The sequence below is a fragment of the Ornithorhynchus anatinus genome, chromosome 6 (genome assembly GCF_004115215.2).
Source record: "Ornithorhynchus anatinus isolate Pmale09 chromosome 6, mOrnAna1.pri.v4, whole genome shotgun sequence".
Taxonomy (NCBI): Eukaryota; Metazoa; Chordata; class Mammalia; order Monotremata; family Ornithorhynchidae; genus Ornithorhynchus; species Ornithorhynchus anatinus.
Window position 1 is genome coordinate 27,430,256 of NC_041733.1, and position 17,006 is coordinate 27,447,261.

Here is a 17,006-nt window from a genome sequence, read left to right on the forward strand (position 1 = left end):
AGCATGTGATTCCACGTGGAAAAGTTTTTCTACAAAGGCATTTTCTTCATGCTTGCCGTGGATATTGACATTTGGACTCCACAAGATGCTCAGAGGAAACCAGGATCAGAGGAGGGTTGACATAGCAACAGGTCGAGTTGAGGGATGTAGTTATACTTCATGAACAGGAAACTTCCAGGAAGCTTTAATAAATCTAGGTCCAGAGGTGAAGGAGGTTTAAAGCTAAAAAGGAGTATTTGGATGTGAGATCTCGGCTAGGCACAGGGCTATGCATAGGGTTGGGGTGGGGATGGCCAATTTGAGTCTTACCGTGGAAAGGTATGATACAGATGTTGATTGTTATTAAATGACTAGTATGTTGGAGCTCTAACTCCTTGCTGACCCCTCTGAGTTTCCAGTACTGGATTCTGAATAGTTTTATGCTTTGTCTAGGATCCTGACAGATCACCCTAAGGTGGACATAATCTATGTAATAAGTGAGTGTTTCCCTGAGTCAGTCATTTAAAGATATATGGGTCCGTTTTTCTATTACATGGCTTGTAATTTCAAGTTTGAAGCACAGAACACCAAAATGTAAATGAACGAGGAAGGCCGTTTGAAAATTAGAGATGAGAAAAAGATGAGTAGAAAGATGTTACAGAACAAAATGTGCAGGACTGATAAACAGATGACCTAATGTTATCTGTTAGGTGAACTTGAAAAACATAAAAAAATCAGGATCTGAAAGGGATGCCTTTCAGGTGGGTCTCCTAGAGTGCCATCCTATCACCAGGACACTGCCCAGCGCTCCCCCCCACCCCCCACCCCAACCCCCTCAGTGCTCTGAACCGGGAGGATTCCAATGGGATTCATTCTTCTTCTCCAGTAGGTTCTACTCCAGCTAATAGATTGGTTTGTCAGCATGATGGAAGAGATACAGTGTAGAGCTACTGTGAGAGATCTAGGATCTCATTAAAGTGCTGATTCTATATGGTTTATGTCCCACACCATAGCCATGGAAGATGAAAAGGAGTTTTACCCCGCCTCTCTCTGGGGAAGAATCAGTAGGTGAGGGGAGAAGAAGAAAGGAGAGGGTTCTGGGTTTCCTGCGCTAGGTCATGTTGTACCTGGGCTTTGGAATCCTATTCCGACTAATAGTTCTAGGGGCTTAGAGTGGTGGGGAGGGAGCTTTAAAAGCCTGGTTAGGGTGGCCCTGTAAACCGGGGTTGAGGAGCAGTGGCAGGCATAGAAGCCAATTGTACTGAATCATCATCCTTGAAGCAGCACCTAACAATAGTTGAAAGATTTTCCCATTTGGGCTCCTATCTGTATACTCTCCAAGCTCTTTGGAGAGAAGTGGCTTCAGTTGTTCATTTAGAAGATTTCACTGTGGACTTGGGTTGTCTTGCATTTTCTACCACTCCCAGGTAACTAAGGGAGACAAGCTGTTAGCTCACACCTTTTCCCTGAAATACCTCCTTGAAGCAGGTTGGTCACCCGCTTCCCTTTCCTCTCGGCCGGCAGTCTGCCTGTCAGCTTTCCATGGCTGGAATCGTTCTCTGATCCAAGACAAACTGGGATTCCTTTGGGATTAAGCTCGTCTAATGCTGCTTCAGCTGCTTCACCAGTCATCTCCTATTGCATCTGCTGACAAGTTTTCATTCATTTCTCCTCCTGTAGCAATTTCTCAATGGACATTTATAGTATTTTCCACATGTACCAGGCCAAACCACCCAACGGCCCCATGGGGTAGTCAGAATTTCTAGGGAAAGTGTGAACAAAGATGGAAGACTTGACTGTGCCAACATCATATGTTCAAAAACAATATTCCTGGGAGGATTTGAGCCCAGTGAAACAGCAGGGAAGTCTCTCTGGGCGTTGAGAGACTTGTGAACTCAGCTTAACTGACTCTCTTGGGCCCTAAGTAAGTCTTGAGCTCACACTGGGCCTCGGTTTCCTCATGTTTAATGGGTTATTGTGAGAAGCTAACTCAACGATCAAATCTCAGGATCCATGTCATCATTTGGGGCTCGAGGGACTTGCCGCTTTCAATTTCAGCCCAGTGAAGTGAATGGGAACGAGAGGGAGGAGGAAGAAGAGGAGGAGGTCATCTTGTCTCCATTCTGACAAATAATTCAAAGGCTTTCATTTAGTAAAACTAAGCCACTGGCCAACTGCTCATGAGGAAGCTTCTGGCCAATGTATTTCAGAACCCTGAAAAGACAAATGGGATCGGTCTGCAGAGAATGGCACTGCTGGTTTTTTCTCCTGCACATATGCTCCATCAGAGGGCTGCACCTCGGTCTGGAAACAAACAGGCAATTGTCAATGATTCAGGCCAGGGCCAGAGGACGTGGGAGGAGCAGGAGGGAGAGAAGAGGGAGGGAGGAGGGAGTGAGGGCTCTGCGCCAGCTGGAAAAACTGAGGCAGCCAAAGGGCTACCTCCAGCTGCCGGGGCAGTGGCGCCACCAGGTCCACATCACTGCCAGCCCGGGCTGGGGGCTTCTGCTGTTGCCGCCCATTTCCCCCAGCCCCAGAATGCAACTTAGAGCTGGGCCTCCTTCCCAGACCCCTACCCTTCGTTGTGCCAACTCTGACTCAAGCACAGCTACGTAATCTATGGAAGTACTATGGAGCCCTCTGAGGGAAGCAGGGAGGGGCAGAGAGGCAGAAGAGAAAGAACCCGAACTGTGTTGGCAGCAAAGGGATGCGGGGTGCAGGAGAGAACCCTAACTGAGCAGGCCTGACCTGAATCCAGACCTCAGAATAAACAGAGCAGAGGGGGCCCCCCAGGGCTCAGGGATCTGAGAAGCAGGGTACATGTGGAGACTGGGAAGGCCAATAACAAAGATAAAAAATGTGTGAGGGGGTGGGGGGAAGGAGAAGGAAGATTAGTTGGAGAAGATAAAAAGCCAAGATCTGAAATTTCTTGAGATTTCTTGAAACTTGATTTCAACTAGTTCCTAAACAATGGAGGGGGAAAGGGGGCTAAAAGAGCTCTACCATCAGTTTGCTGCATTTTTTCCCTCAACCATACTGTGCCGCTGGAAATACTGTATTTGTCACTTATGAAAGGAATGCAACCTCCAATTTCCACCTCTTCTTCCTCCTCTTCTGAACTCCTGACCATAGCTGCTGCAAAAACCAAACTGAACTGAGTTGAACTTCATCCCCTGCTTCCCTCTGCTGAAGGTTTAAACCAGCCTGAAGGGAAGGCGAGGGAAGCCAGGGAGCTGGATAATCCACACACTGGATAATCCGCTTCTGGTTAGTTGAGCATTGACTGAAAATCTTACGTGTGTTTTTTGGATGTTCATTTCATTGTTCTGACTCCATCAAACTGAAAATCTTGAAGGCACCTGAAAAGTAAAAATATAGACCAGCAAGATTGAAGAAGAAATTCTGGAGTGGAAGTTTATGCGCCTGCATAAACAAACCTTCTCTTGTTAGGCAGACTTTCTGGCAAAGGAGAAAATATTTAAAGAATTGAAATCTTGCTCTGGGCCAGTATTTCTCAAACTGAGCGTCGTGACTCCCCAGAGGGATTGGAAGACCCGTGGGAGCTGCGAGGGAGATCACGGAAACCAGAGCTCTGCAGTTCCAAAACAGCTGTTTTGTGGAGGTGGTAGAATGTGATCACAGCCAGTTTCTTCCCTCCACACTCTCATCTTTGCTCTCTGCTCACATCACCTCATCCCCCATCATAGCCATACCACATACTTCCTCACCTACTCCTCCAAGTTCACCACCATCCTCTCTTAGGTAACAAGAACAACAAAAAAAATGCTACTATCATTCTTTCAACAACTTGAAACTTTGACCAGGTTTTCTTAAATTTGAGTGGCAGGGACATCTGGGAATTTTAGTAGAGGACTGGAAGAGGATTGGAAGAGTAGGAGGTTTATGGTATGGCTGCGACTAGGCAGGAAACAGCATGGCCTAATGGAAAAAGCACATCCCTAGAAGTCAAAAGCCCTGGGTTCTAATCCCTGCTCTGCCACTTGCCAAGTCATTTCACTTTTCTGTGGCTCAGTTAACCTCATCTGTAAAATGAGGACTGAATCTTCCTCCCTCTGACTCAGACACTGAGCCCCATGTGGGACAGGGACTGTGTCCAACCTGATTATCTTGTAACTATCCCGGTGCCTAGCACACAGTACGTGCTTAACAAATACCATAAAAACAATTGAGTAGTAAGCTCATTGAGCTAGTGAGAAAACATCCTCCTGAAGTCAGAAAATGGTTCAAGATCCAAGACTGATCTCAGCCTCTTTAAATGCTAACCACTACTGGTGCATCTGCCCTATGGATCCTGGGGAGTTCCTTTGCACCATTCAGATGAAATCAGTGGTATTTATTGAGCATGTACTGTGTGCAGAACGCTGTGCAAGTACTTGGGAGAGTACAATATAACAGAGTTGGTAGAAACATTCGCTGCCCAGGAAATGAAAGATCAGAACTACACAAGAGTCCCAACAGGTGGGGTTTTGTTTGTACAGTTTTGTTTCTCAGAGAGTTGGAGCTGGCTCCCTTGGGCAGCATGCACAGTTTGCTCTAAAAAAAAGTAAAATTTAGCATTTCATATTACGAGAAATATATTTGTATGGTGGATAAGAACTAGATTTTCATTCTTTCAGCACTGGAATTGGATCAGCTCCTGATTTGCCGGGGTCTAGAAAAAAATAAGAAAACGTGAATTTTCATTAAGTGTGTTTCAGCAATTAAAATAAAAAATATTTTTATTAGCAAGTGTAGAGGTGAGATTCATTAGCAGACAGAGAAGTTCAAATGTGTTCCGAGAACTGGAAGCTAGAGTTAAGAATAGCCAAACTCCTATATTGGTAACAGGGATTAAGAAGAGGTGAAAAATTCAGTGATTGCTATTTATATAATTCCTTACAGATTTTCTGGAGGCATTTGATGTGAGTTTCAAATTGGTTGACCCACCCCATCTCCCCCGAAAAATCATCAACCTAAGGGACGGTCTTCCATTGCCTTCAGGCCTATTCAGCCCCATTCAACCTTATTGGTAAACTTTGTCATTAGGGGTGTCCTTCAAACATAATCATCAATTTTTTTTGAGTGCTTGCTCTGCGCAGAGAACTGTACTAAGGGCTTGGGAGAGTACAATACAACAGAGTTGGTAGACATGTTCCCTGTCCATAGCAATCTTAAAGGACAACTAAGGTCCTGCATAGAGGGTTTGATTAGTGTGAGTGGCCTGCACACTCTTGCCTATGCTGGTAATGTTCTTGCTGGGGCTCGGAGTGATACGAGCAAGTAGGTTGGCAAAGGTGCAGTCCATTGCAAAATAATCAGTGCAGTGCTCTCCTCACAGTAAGCGCTCAGTTAGTACCACTGATTGATCAGTATGTGCAAACACAGAAGGAAAAGTAGACCTGAAATGGCTTGTGACATCTTCTGAAAGGGACTAAATCACAAACCTTAAGCCTAAATACAGTTCAAGAAAAAGTTTCCTTTCTGAAGTGACAGTTCCCCAAATGAAATCCCTCTCAGGTTGAATTTCTTCTGACCTCACAATAAGAACTCACACTTTGGGGAAAAGTTAGTGACCCTCTCCACCCCTTCTCCCCATTTGTACTAACTTTGTAACTTTCTGGATTTTAATAACATTTTATGCAAAAAAAAAAAAAGGTTCTCAAAGGGTTTTAAAGCTTTTTCTTAAATTGGAGATGGGATTTACCAAATGTTGAAAAATAATTATGATGAATCACAATCATGAAGAAACATTTTCAGTCTTTATTACACAAGTTATTTTTGAAGTGTTTCCTTATGAATCATACAAAATAAGAGATTTCAAGCATGGATTGTCATAAATATGTTTGAGGGGAAAAAATCCACCTTGAGGAAAACAGTAGCAACTTTTAGCAAGTACTTTAATTGAAAAATATTTACAGCATGTTAATACAGAAGTTACAAGGTTGAGAGAAATAGTATGTTTGATGGTTTTAGATTACACAAAAGAAAACCGTTTAGGTTTTACTGGTTTATTTAACCACAGGATGGCAATATTTTGTCCTGGATTTTAAGGATGCTTCTCTTTTCCAAGTCATTCATCTCCTTCAGTATGAGGGCAACATTGTACCTCAATTCTTGAAACTTTGCTATTGGAACCTAAAATACAAAAAATAGTAAGTCACAAACATTGGTGTTGGAACTGTCTCTGCTTTGTCCAAGTGAACTAAAGAATATTTGAGGGGTTATTTCAGAAATGCACACACTACATTTTAGGGAAGATAAATTTTATTTTTATTTCAATAAAATACATATATCTAGGACCCTGGGGATTACTGACTTCGTTCTCCTGCAGTGGCCACTCCATGGAGGTGACAGCCCCCACAGAATTCTGAGGTAGACCTGCAGATTGCTCACTTCACGTCTCTGAAGGTCTCAGAGTTCCCGACTAGGGTTGAAATGATCCCAAATGGAGACTTTCTGGCTTCTTAGCTCTCTGAAATGTGTCTCCTCCCGGGCCTCAAGATTGGAATTGGAATCCCAACCCCAGTCCTCACTCCCTTCTAAAATCCCTGGCCTCATCTCACCCTGTGTTCAAAATAAAAAGTTGGCCCTTCTGATCCCCACAATGCGCAACTAAAAACCACACATTTTCATGAAGAATCTTATATTCCTTGCAACTTAAACATTGGGTGTGTTAGCTGGAGCAGATGTGTCCAGGTGTTTAGAAATGCCTAAAGTAAGTTTAATAAGGAGCAGAAAAGGAACCCAAAGGGAAGAGAAGTGGGGAGAGAAACTAAATTAATTTTTTCTCCAATGTCTGCCTCTAAGCTTACTCATTCTCCCTTCATTAAACTCCTTAGCATGCTACCCTGAGGGGCAGTAAGGGGGCAAAGACCAGGATGAGGAAGACTGACCTCTGGATTCTAGCTCCTCCTCTGGATTCTAGCTCCTTCCCTCACAAACTCTGAAATCCAGCACTCCTCTCACCCTAAATCCAACATCCAAGTCCCTAAGGACCAAGTCACATTACCTGAGAAGGCTCAATATGGGTTGATTAAAGATGATAGTTTAATCCCTGGCAAACTTGCTTCTGATTGATGGCACAACATGGAGGGCAAGAACCTTAAGCCACAGAGAATAGGAAACTGGTCTGTCCACAACAGAGGCCAAGCTTGGGTCTAAAGTCACAAAGCATCTTTCCTTCCCCGACTCTTCGTTCCTCCCCCTCCCCAATTCAAGGGTTTGGAGCCCACAAGCGAGACTGTGCCTGCACCTAATAAACTTGGAGCGACACAATGACGCCTGCTGGCCTGAGATGGAAAGAGGAGATATTGGCCAACGTCAGCAGGGTTGTGTACTCCAAACGGCAGGATGGGGCACAGCCACCCGGCACCCCAGCTGCATGCTGAGGCAGGAGCTTGGAAGCTTCGGCCTCTCCAGGGTGTGGCAGACTCTGTAGCCTTCACATCACCCCCTGCCCTTCCCCTTCACCCAAAGCCAACTTCACCACACCCTCTCAGCCTCCCCTACTGTTACAGTGGGGCTGGAAGGAGTCAGGTGTGCTTGAAGAAGAGGAACCGGAAAGTACTGACAACTACTCTCCTACACAAAGGAGGGGGAAGGCAGGAGGGTTTTCAGTTGGAAGAATGCCCTGTTGGTAAAGGTTGAGAGAGACTATAGTAGGTGACCCAGGGAGGTGATGGAGTTCAAGAAGAATAAGGTGGACCCCCATCTGTCTGGTAGGGCTGAAACACAGCTCTTCTCCTTCAAGGGCGAGGCTGGACTAAGTGACACCTGGGAGGTCCTTCCAGCTTCTGATTCTCTATTTTGAGGACAGCATAGATTTCTCTTGCAAACTGGTCTGAAACTCAAGGTGCTTTGAGTTCAAGGATTGGCCCCACCCAGTCATTTGCTATGTAACTCGGGAGCCAGTTGTGTGGGGCTGGCACAAGGGCAGCTTGTATGAACTGGGCCCCACCCCCAAAAGGGCAGTAGGTGATGAAGAAGAGAGTGGCAGCTGGAACTGGGCCTGGGAGGTGATTCAGAGCGGGGGGGGCCTAGGGGTTAGGACTGGCTTGGGGGTTAGAGAACAGCACTGCTGAGATTGCAGATCTGAGTGGAGGGTGGAGGGGCTCCACCAGGGCTGAGGTGTTGGGGAGGGAGTGGCTGGGTTTTTGCTCTGGGGAGTGCTGGAGGGCCAGTATGATCCGTTAAGAGAGAAGGGCTGGGACTAGGCCTCCCACAGCAGTGCCTTTGGGCCCTAATCTTCCACACCTGCTGCCCACTTCAATGTTGAGAGTTAACAGGATCAAGTCTTTAACCTCAGAAAGAAAAGTTAACACAATGAGGTCATCAGTATAAAACTGTCCTCCCTCAGTAAAAAATTGTCTATGGGCAAGGCCATGCCTGACCAGGCATTCTGTATTCTCTAAACAACATTTAAGAGAGAGGCATAGAGACACAAAGAGAGATTCTCTCTCTCCCCAAAAGATTTATTGAGGAAGAGAGTGACATTCTGGGAGGGTGTTGGATGGGAAGTTTTCCTGCTCAGTGTGTCTACTCTTATTACCTAATGCCCATAAAAAGCCATAACAAGAGTACTGAAATACTACTTAAGGCAGCCTTGACTAATAATAATGGTCTTTGTTAAGTACTTACTATATACTAGGCGCTGGGGTAGATACAAAATCATCAGGTCAGACAAGGTTCCTGTCCCACATAAGGCACCCAGACTAAGGGGGAGGGAATCTCCCTTTTACATATAAAGAAACTGAAGCAGAGAGAGGTTAAGTGACTTGCCTAGGGGGACACAGCAAGCAAATAGAGCAGGATTAGTACCCAGATCCCCCGACTCCTAGGCTCTTGGTCTTTCCATTAGGAGCATAATAAGGAGCCAAGGGCAACATTGGCCAGGTTGGTTCTCAGAGCAAGGATGTACGCAAAGCAAATAAAAGTACATTTGGACCTTCTCTCAGATTTCCGGCTTTGGAAATCGGATGGCAGAGGAAATGTGGGGAGGAAGTTTAGGCATCTAAAAGATGAATAGTCTCAATCAGGCTTTCTCCCCCACATGTAGGTTAGTGTCTTGGCACCCCTCGACCACTGTGACTCAGGGGCCCCTGCTAACGAGAAGATAGGAACTCAAGTGTCACAAAACATCATGAACCCTCCTGAAGCAGTCATCTTGCTTATCCTGTGGGGTTTTCTCCTTTACCATTCCCCACCTAAGGGGTTTCTCAAGTTTCTCCCAGTAGCCTGCTGGGAAGGATAAATGGCTCCTGGAGAGGAAACACAACAAGCTGGTGAAAGGGCAAGAGGTATCCACACGCAGACACAGAAAAAGACCACTCCGTACACGAGACACAAGAAGGAATCAATTACAGAAGCAGCGTGGCTTAGTGGACAGAGCACGGGCCTGGGAGTCAGGAAATCTTGGGTTCTAATCCTGACTCCACCACTTGTCTCCTGTGTGGCCTTGGGCAAGTCACTTAACTTCTCTTTGCCTCAGTTACCTCACCTGTAAAATGGGGATTAAGACTGTGAGCCCCAGATGGGACAAGGACTGGGTCCACCCCGATTTACTTGTAGTCACACCAGCGCTTAGTACAGTGCCTGGCACATAGTAAATACCTAACAAATACCACAATTATCATTTATTATTATTATTACTTCACCCTTTGGCAGGCAGAGAAGATCCTGGGATTCAATGAAATTGACCCTTTTTCAGTAAACAATCTGGGACCAATTTTAAAAGGCCAGACCTGCTTATCCTGCCACCATGCTGTTTTGCACAGGCAAGAATTAACCTGGATGTCTCCCTGCCTAACAGTGTAATATGATGAAGTCACAAACTCACTAGCATGGCCTAATGGGTAGAGCATGAGAATGGGAATCAAAGGGCCAGGGTTCTAATCCCTGTTATGCCACTTGCCTGCTGGGTGACCTTGGGCAAATCACTTCTCAGTGCCTTGCTTTCCATATCCACTAGATAACACACTCTTCAAGGGCTAGGATCATGCCTACCAAATCTATTGTATTCTTCCAAGCACTTAGTCCAATTCTCTGTACACAGCAAGTGTTCAGTAAATACCACTGATTAATTGAAGCCACATTAAATTATTTCAAAGGAAGCTCCCTATGGCCCCCTTCATTTCCCCATAGAAGGCAGCCCAGCAGGTAACTACAGGATTAGGAGGCTTTAGCAATGCACGTGTGGATGGTGCAGTCCTTGGGGCCATCTCCTGATTTCTGGTTGGCCAAATTCTACCTGAGAATTTGGCGAGAGGACAGTACCTCAACCTGGCCCTCCTTCCACCTGGAGATGGAGGCTTTATGACAGCAAGAGTTACTGTAAAACTGGCGGGTTTCAGATTTTGCTGATGCATCCTTGCCAGTGAGGCACAAGACAGAAAGTGATGAGAGAGCAGAGTGGAACAGAACTGCTTCTCAATGAAGAGCATGCCAATGAAGACCAAGGCTTGTAAATGTTCCAGTCTGTCAAACTTGTGCCTTCCTAAAAAACCAGAGCTCTCTCTCTGAAACTGTCTCAGACAGAAAAGAACTAATTGAAACACAAAGCTGAAGAGCATGGAGGCAAAACAAGGGTGGGGAAAGAAAACACGAGGCTTGTTATGGCTACCAATGTGGAAAGTGGTCCATGGAGGTCCAAGCCTGCCTCTGCTCTTCTGAGCCAGAAAGGTGTTTGGAGGGAACTGCTTACTCTATCAATTAGTGGTATTTACTGAGCACTTGCTATGTGCAGAGCAGTATAATAAGCATTTGGGAGAGTACAACAGAATTAGCAGAAACACTCCCCATAATGAGCTGCCTTGATGACAATTATTTTTTGATGCAAAATACCAGAGCAATATCAGAGTAACACTTAAGCAGGCTACTTTGGTAAGGCACTCAACTTCCTTGCTGTGCAAGGACTGAGGTGGATCTGAGTTTGGTAATGTCCAAAAAGAATGTGCTTTGGACTAGTGCGGGAAGCGTCCCTAGATCGGGGTGGGCAGTCATGTGGGTTAGGGGCACTAAATGAGTTTTTCTGTTAGGGGATGTGCCAGCTTCTGTCCCCAGCCAAGGGTGTGGCCAGGAATCCCAAGACACACAGCCTCCAGAGAGGCCTACTGGTTACAGCATGGGTCTGGGAGTCAGAAGGCCCTGGGTTCTAATCCCTGCTCCACCACTGTCTGCTGTGTGGCCTTGTCTAAGTCACTTAACTTCTCTGTGCTTCAGTTACCTCATCTGTAGAATGGTGATTAAGGCTGTGAGCCCCATGTGGGATGGGGACCAGGTCCACCCTCATTACCTTTTATCTACCCAGCGCTTAGAACAGGGCCAGGCACATAGTAAGCACTTAAAAAAATACCATTAAAAAAAATCACCTGGTGGGCAGGATCTTCTCTACAGCCCACGTGGGTCTCCTCCTGCACAGCTAGTCACCAGAGTGACTTTGAAACCTCATCGAAGGCAATGCAGAGACATGTGTTAGCATCTAAAGCCTATTCCTAAATAGATTTCAACATCTATTCTCAGGGAGAAAAGCTCCTTTAACCTTTTGAACTTGCAGATTTATTTGGCTGAGAAAAATGGATAGTTTTCTTTTAAGAGTTTTAAGGAGTCTATTTGTGCTCTATAAATTGGAGAGTACTTAGTGTAGATAATGCCTCTGGTATAATAATGCAATTATGTAACAATGGAGCACTATTAAAGTATTTAGGAAAATCTGTCTGCATGATTTTATGTAAAATACACATTTATATTTAGAAAAAAAAATCCTGGATAAATTCCAGGTCTTCTCCCAGAACAAAAGTTGAAGAAACCCTGAGATATGTAATTATTACTGAGGTGCTATCTCCAGATATCCAGGATCATATTTTAAAATGCAAATATTTGAACTACTAAACCACCTTTACTCATTTACAAGCATTTCATACAGCACTGCCCTGAAACAACTGGCCTCACATACCCACAAACACACTGGCAGACCAATAAAATCCTTTGGATAAGGAGGGTGGATTAGCAGTACCCAAGGTTTCTCTGTGCTAAAGAAAGAGGGGGCAGCTTCCTCACAAGCTCCCATCCTCTGTGGGGAGTTCCTGAAACCTCCACCAATGTGTCTGTATACCCTGCAATCTCTCCCCGCCCCCACCCCCCCATACACGCAGGGTGTGTGTGGTGGTGGTGGGGCAGTGTCCTCTTTCTTGCACTTGCTCACTGGAATTCTAAAAGCCAGGTGAGGAAAACTTTAACTGCCTTAGATGCCTTGCATCAGAGCCCTTCACAAATTGGCCCTGGCTCCAAACTGATTTCAGCTGGGTCAGAATCAAGTGCCCACCAGACATTATAAGTGGTCTCTCTGTTTTAGAGTTTCCTGAGTGGAGGGGGCGGAGGAATGGCTAAGAGCTACTACAATTGCACGGAAAGCCCTTACAGACACTGACGGTCCCCTGCCTCAGAAGTTGTTGCCAAGACAACGGTGCCATGACTGCACCCCTTGGAAGGGTGCCCAGGCCAATTTCTGGTTTAGACCCAGCTCACTTCCAGTCTGGTTTGGTGCTCACCAGGACCTGGAGCCCAATTTGGGCCAGGTCCCATGTTTCCAGGCCCACACAGGGCTCTTCCCGAGGCCTAGTCCAGGCCGAGAATGAAGACACGACCGTGCCTTCCCTGTGAGAAATCCTTCACCACTGCCTCTGTCCATTCCTACTTCTGAACCTCTCAAGAGGAGAACCTCAATTTCCTGAGGGAAACCAAAAACTTGATCAAAACTGGATGAGCTGCTTTCAGTATACTATGTCTTTGGCAAGCTTAAGGGGAGAAGTGGGTAATGGATATAGAGAAACTACACCCAACATTGTGGCCTGGCACTGCCCTTAATATGGTTATCGTCAGAAGGAATGTCCTCACCTTCAGGGAAGCAGTTACATCCTCCCCTCAGTCTAGCAGTCACTTCCTTAAAATGGGAAAACTAAAGCTCTATCGTATGTTGGGGTTCTAAGGTGATTCCGAGTGCCTGTCTGCTGAGGCCTCGTCTCCAAAAAGTGGTGCTGGAGACAAAGGGATGCTCTATAATGGACTGTAATTGTTAGGAGGCACAAAGTACTGTGAATTTTAATCTACCACCTCCCTGGCCTCAAAACCTTGGAGAAGAAAGGGCTGTTCCAAGAAGAGGAGTCATTTCCCCTGAGGGCGGAGTAACTGATGAGCACCACCTACCTCAGGAAAAGATTCTCATAAGGGAAATTAGCCCCAGACTTGAAGATCTGCCAATGTAAGGTCTGAGCAGCAAGACACAAATCCAGCCCAAAATTCATAAAAAAGACTGTAAGACCTCTAAGACCCAAACAGCTGGAATCCGCACCAGAGAGAAGCCATTTCCCACCCCATGCGCCTCCCTCATCCCTGCCCTTCAAACACTGACCAGGCCCAAAATCCGTGCCTTGGACCGCCGGCCCCTTTATTCCTGACTGAATCTTTCTGATCGTCCGTCACCACGTGGGCTCGGGATCTCCGCTCCCTTGGAGCCGTGCCTTGGACTGCTCGTCCCTTATTCCCAGCTGATTCTTTGGCCACCGGACGCCGACCCGATTGCCCCGGGACCGCCTCTCCATTGCAGCCGCACCCCGAACCGCTGGTCTCCCTCTTCCCCGGCTGAATCTCCCTCCTCTAGACGCCGACACGGATGCGCCGGGATCCTGGCTCTGCCACTTGACAGCTGTGTGACCTTAAGCAAGTCACTTAACTTCTCTGTGCCTCAGTTACCTCATCTGTAAAAGGGGGATTAAGACTGAGCCTCACGTGGGACAACCTGATTAACCTGTATCTACCCTAGCGCTTAGAACAGTGCTCTGCACATAGTAAGCGCTTAACAAATACCAACATTATCATCTCTCTCAGAAGCCAGCGCTATCAGACTTCAATGACCTGCCCCCAGACTCATGGTGATCTCCCCAACCCGGACTCTGCAACTGCAGGCCCCACAGCCACCAGATCCACGAGTAGCTCCCCCCATCCTTCCCTGACTCTACTTCCAACCCGCCGGGTCTTGCATCCCCTCGTAGCCCGTCCAGGTAGCAAACCTGGACCATGGGACTCTGTACTCCCCAGCACATCCCCCTCCCACCCCCCAGAGTCATGGGACATTGTGCTCCCCAGCCACCCTCCAAGCCGTGGGACATTACATCCCCAACTGCCCTCCCCCTCCTCCACCCAGAAGCGGCCATCCTTTGGGAACCCCTCACTCCCTCCTCCCCTGTGCTCTGCCAAAGGTGATTATTTCCTCCACCCCCCCCCCCCCCCCATCTCCGGGTAACACTGCCCTTGTTCTCACTGTGTTACCTTAGCTGCTACCTGTGCCCTCAACTACTCACCTCGCCCATGTCACTCGGTTTTCTACTCCTCTACCCATGAGTTTCACCTCCTCTATCCCCTACAACAGCTCCACCCTTCCTCACATCGGCCATCCACAGGGCTCCCTCCGCCACCTCAGAGACATTTGAACCGCGAGCCCCAGGACTCTCCTTGCCTCTAGCCTTTTGATTTTGATCCGATTGACCCACAGACAAGTCAACATCTGACCCTGGTCATCACCCGCTTATTAATATCTTATTGTATCATATTACTATATTACCATTATCACAAGTTATTGTTAATTTTTCTCAGTGCTGCCACTTACCTCACTGACTTCACCATGACCTTCCACCCCCTGCAATCCTCACCTTCTTCAACCACCTTGACCCCATTCTCACCTTCCTTCTCTCTGCCCACTCTGATCCTCAGAGACTTCAACATCCACATGGATGTACCCGGTGACTCCTCTGCCGCCCACCTATCACTCCTTGACTGCCAATCTCCTGCTCCACCATACCTCACCCACTCACCAACTTGGTCACACCCTTGATCTCATCATCTCTTACCGCTGCACTCTCTCCACCCTTACCAACTCTGAAATCCCTTTCTCAGACCACAACCTTCTCACCTGCCTCCTCTCTCACTCTCTCTCCCCTTGCAAATCTGTACTACTCCCCCACAGAGACCTCCGCTCTCTAGATCCCATCCGTCTCTCCAAAAGCATCTCTCCCCACCTTGCCTCCCTATCCTCTCTTCCCACTCTCAATGATCAGGTTACCGCTCTCAACTCCACCCTCTCTACTCATCTCAACTCACTCGCCCCCGCCTTCCCTGCGCCGCTCTTGCTCCCCTAACCCTCAGCCCTGGATCTCTGCCTCTGTCCTCCTTCTTCGCTCTTACGCTCGAGCTGTTGACGCTGCGGGCGAAGGTGCAAGCACCTAGCCAACCTTATTCATTTCAAATTTATCCTTTCCTGCCTTAACTCCGCCCTCTCCTCCGCCAGGCAAAACTACTTTTCTTCCCTCATTGACGCCCATGCCCGTCACCCCCGCCAATTGTTCTGGACTCTTAACTCTCTCCTCAGGCCCCCTGTTCCTCCCCCTCCCCCATCCCTCACCCCCAACGATCTGGCCACCTACTTCATCATGAAAATTAACAGAATCAGGCCTGAGCTCCCCAGTCACCCCTCTCCCTTCTGCTTCCCCACCCCCAACCCTTTCCGCTACTTTCCCATCCTTCCCTGCAGTATCCTCAGAGGAGATCTCCTTCTTCCTCACAAGTGCCACTCCCTCCACCTGTGCTTCGGACCCCATGCCCGCTCACCTTATAAAAACCATCACCCCTTCCCTCCTCCCCTCCACTTCTATCTTTAACCACTCACTCTCCAATGGCTTCTTCACCTCTGCCTTCAAACATGCCATCTCCCCAATCCTAAAAAACACCTCTCTCGACTCCACTTCCCCTTCCAGTTATTGCCCTCTCCCTCCTACCCTTCCTTTCCAAACTCCTAGAACGAGTCATCTACACTCGCTGCCTTGAATTCCTCAACTCCGACTCTCTCCTGGACCCCCGCCAATCTGGCTTCCGTCCCCTCCACTCTATCAAGACTGCTCTCTCTAAGGTCACCCATGACCTCCTTCTTGCCAAATCCAATGGCTCCTACTCTATCCTAATCCTCCTGTGTCTTATCTTTTTGGCCATTCATTCTCCATCTCCGCAGGCTCCTCCTCCTCTCCCTCCCATCCACTAACTGTAGAGGTTCCTCAAGGGTCAGTTCTTGGCCCTCTTCTGTTCTCCATCTATACTCACTCCCTTGGTGAACTCATTCGCTCCCACAGCTTCAACTATCATCTCTGTGCAGATGACACCCAAATCTACATCTCCTCCCCTGTTCTCTCCTACTCCTTTCAGGCTCAAATCTCCTCCTGCCTCCAGGACATCTCCACCTGGATGTCTGCCCACCACCTAAAACTCAACATGTCCAAAACTCAGCTCCTCATCTTCCCTCCCAAACCCTGTCCTCTTCCTGACTTCCCTGTCACTGTGGACGGCACGACCATCCTTCCTGTCTCACAAGCTCGCAATCTTGGTGTCATCCTTGACTCAGCTCTCTCCCCCCACACATCGAATCCGTCACCAACGCCTGCTGGTCTCACCTTTACAATATTGCCAAGATCCACCCTTTCCTCTCCATCCAAACGGCTGTCATATGGGTACAAGCTCTCATAATATCATGGCTGGATTATTGTCAGCCTCGTTTCGGATCTCCCTTCTTCTTGTCTCTCCCCACTCCAGTCTATTCTTCATTCCGCTGCCCGGATCATCTTCCTACAGCAAAGGTTTGGGCATGTCACTCCCCTCCTCAAAAACCTCCAGTGGTTGCCTATCAACCTTTGTAGGAAACAAAAACTCCTCACTCTTGGCTTCAAAGTTCTCCATCCCCATGCCCCCTCCTACCTCATCTCCCTTCTTTCTACTGCCCACTGCGCACGCTCCGTTCCTCTGCCACTCACCTCCTCACCGTCCCCCGTTCACACCTATCTTTCCATCGACCTCTGGCCCATGTCCTACCGCTGTCCTGGAATGCCCTCCCTCCTCACCTCCGCCAAACTAACTCTCTTCTCCTCTTCAAAGCCGTACTGAGAGCCCACCTCCTCCAAGAGGCCTTTCCAGACTGAGCTACCCGCTTTTCC

General features: G+C 47.6%; 1 protein-coding gene across 1 annotated transcript in view; it reads right to left on the minus strand.

Moving 5' to 3' along the window:
* Positions 1 to 5,716: 5,716 nt before the first annotated feature.
* COMMD5 (COMM domain containing 5) overlaps positions 5,717 to 17,006 on the minus strand; it is a 40,271-nt gene continuing 28,981 nt past the window's right edge. Inside the window, exon 7 of the mRNA XM_029067735.1 lies at positions 5,717 to 6,114. Within this exon, the coding sequence (XP_028923568.1) occupies positions 5,992 to 6,114 (123 nt within the window). The 3' untranslated portion in view covers positions 5,717 to 5,991. The remainder of the gene's footprint in view (positions 6,115 to 17,006) is intronic.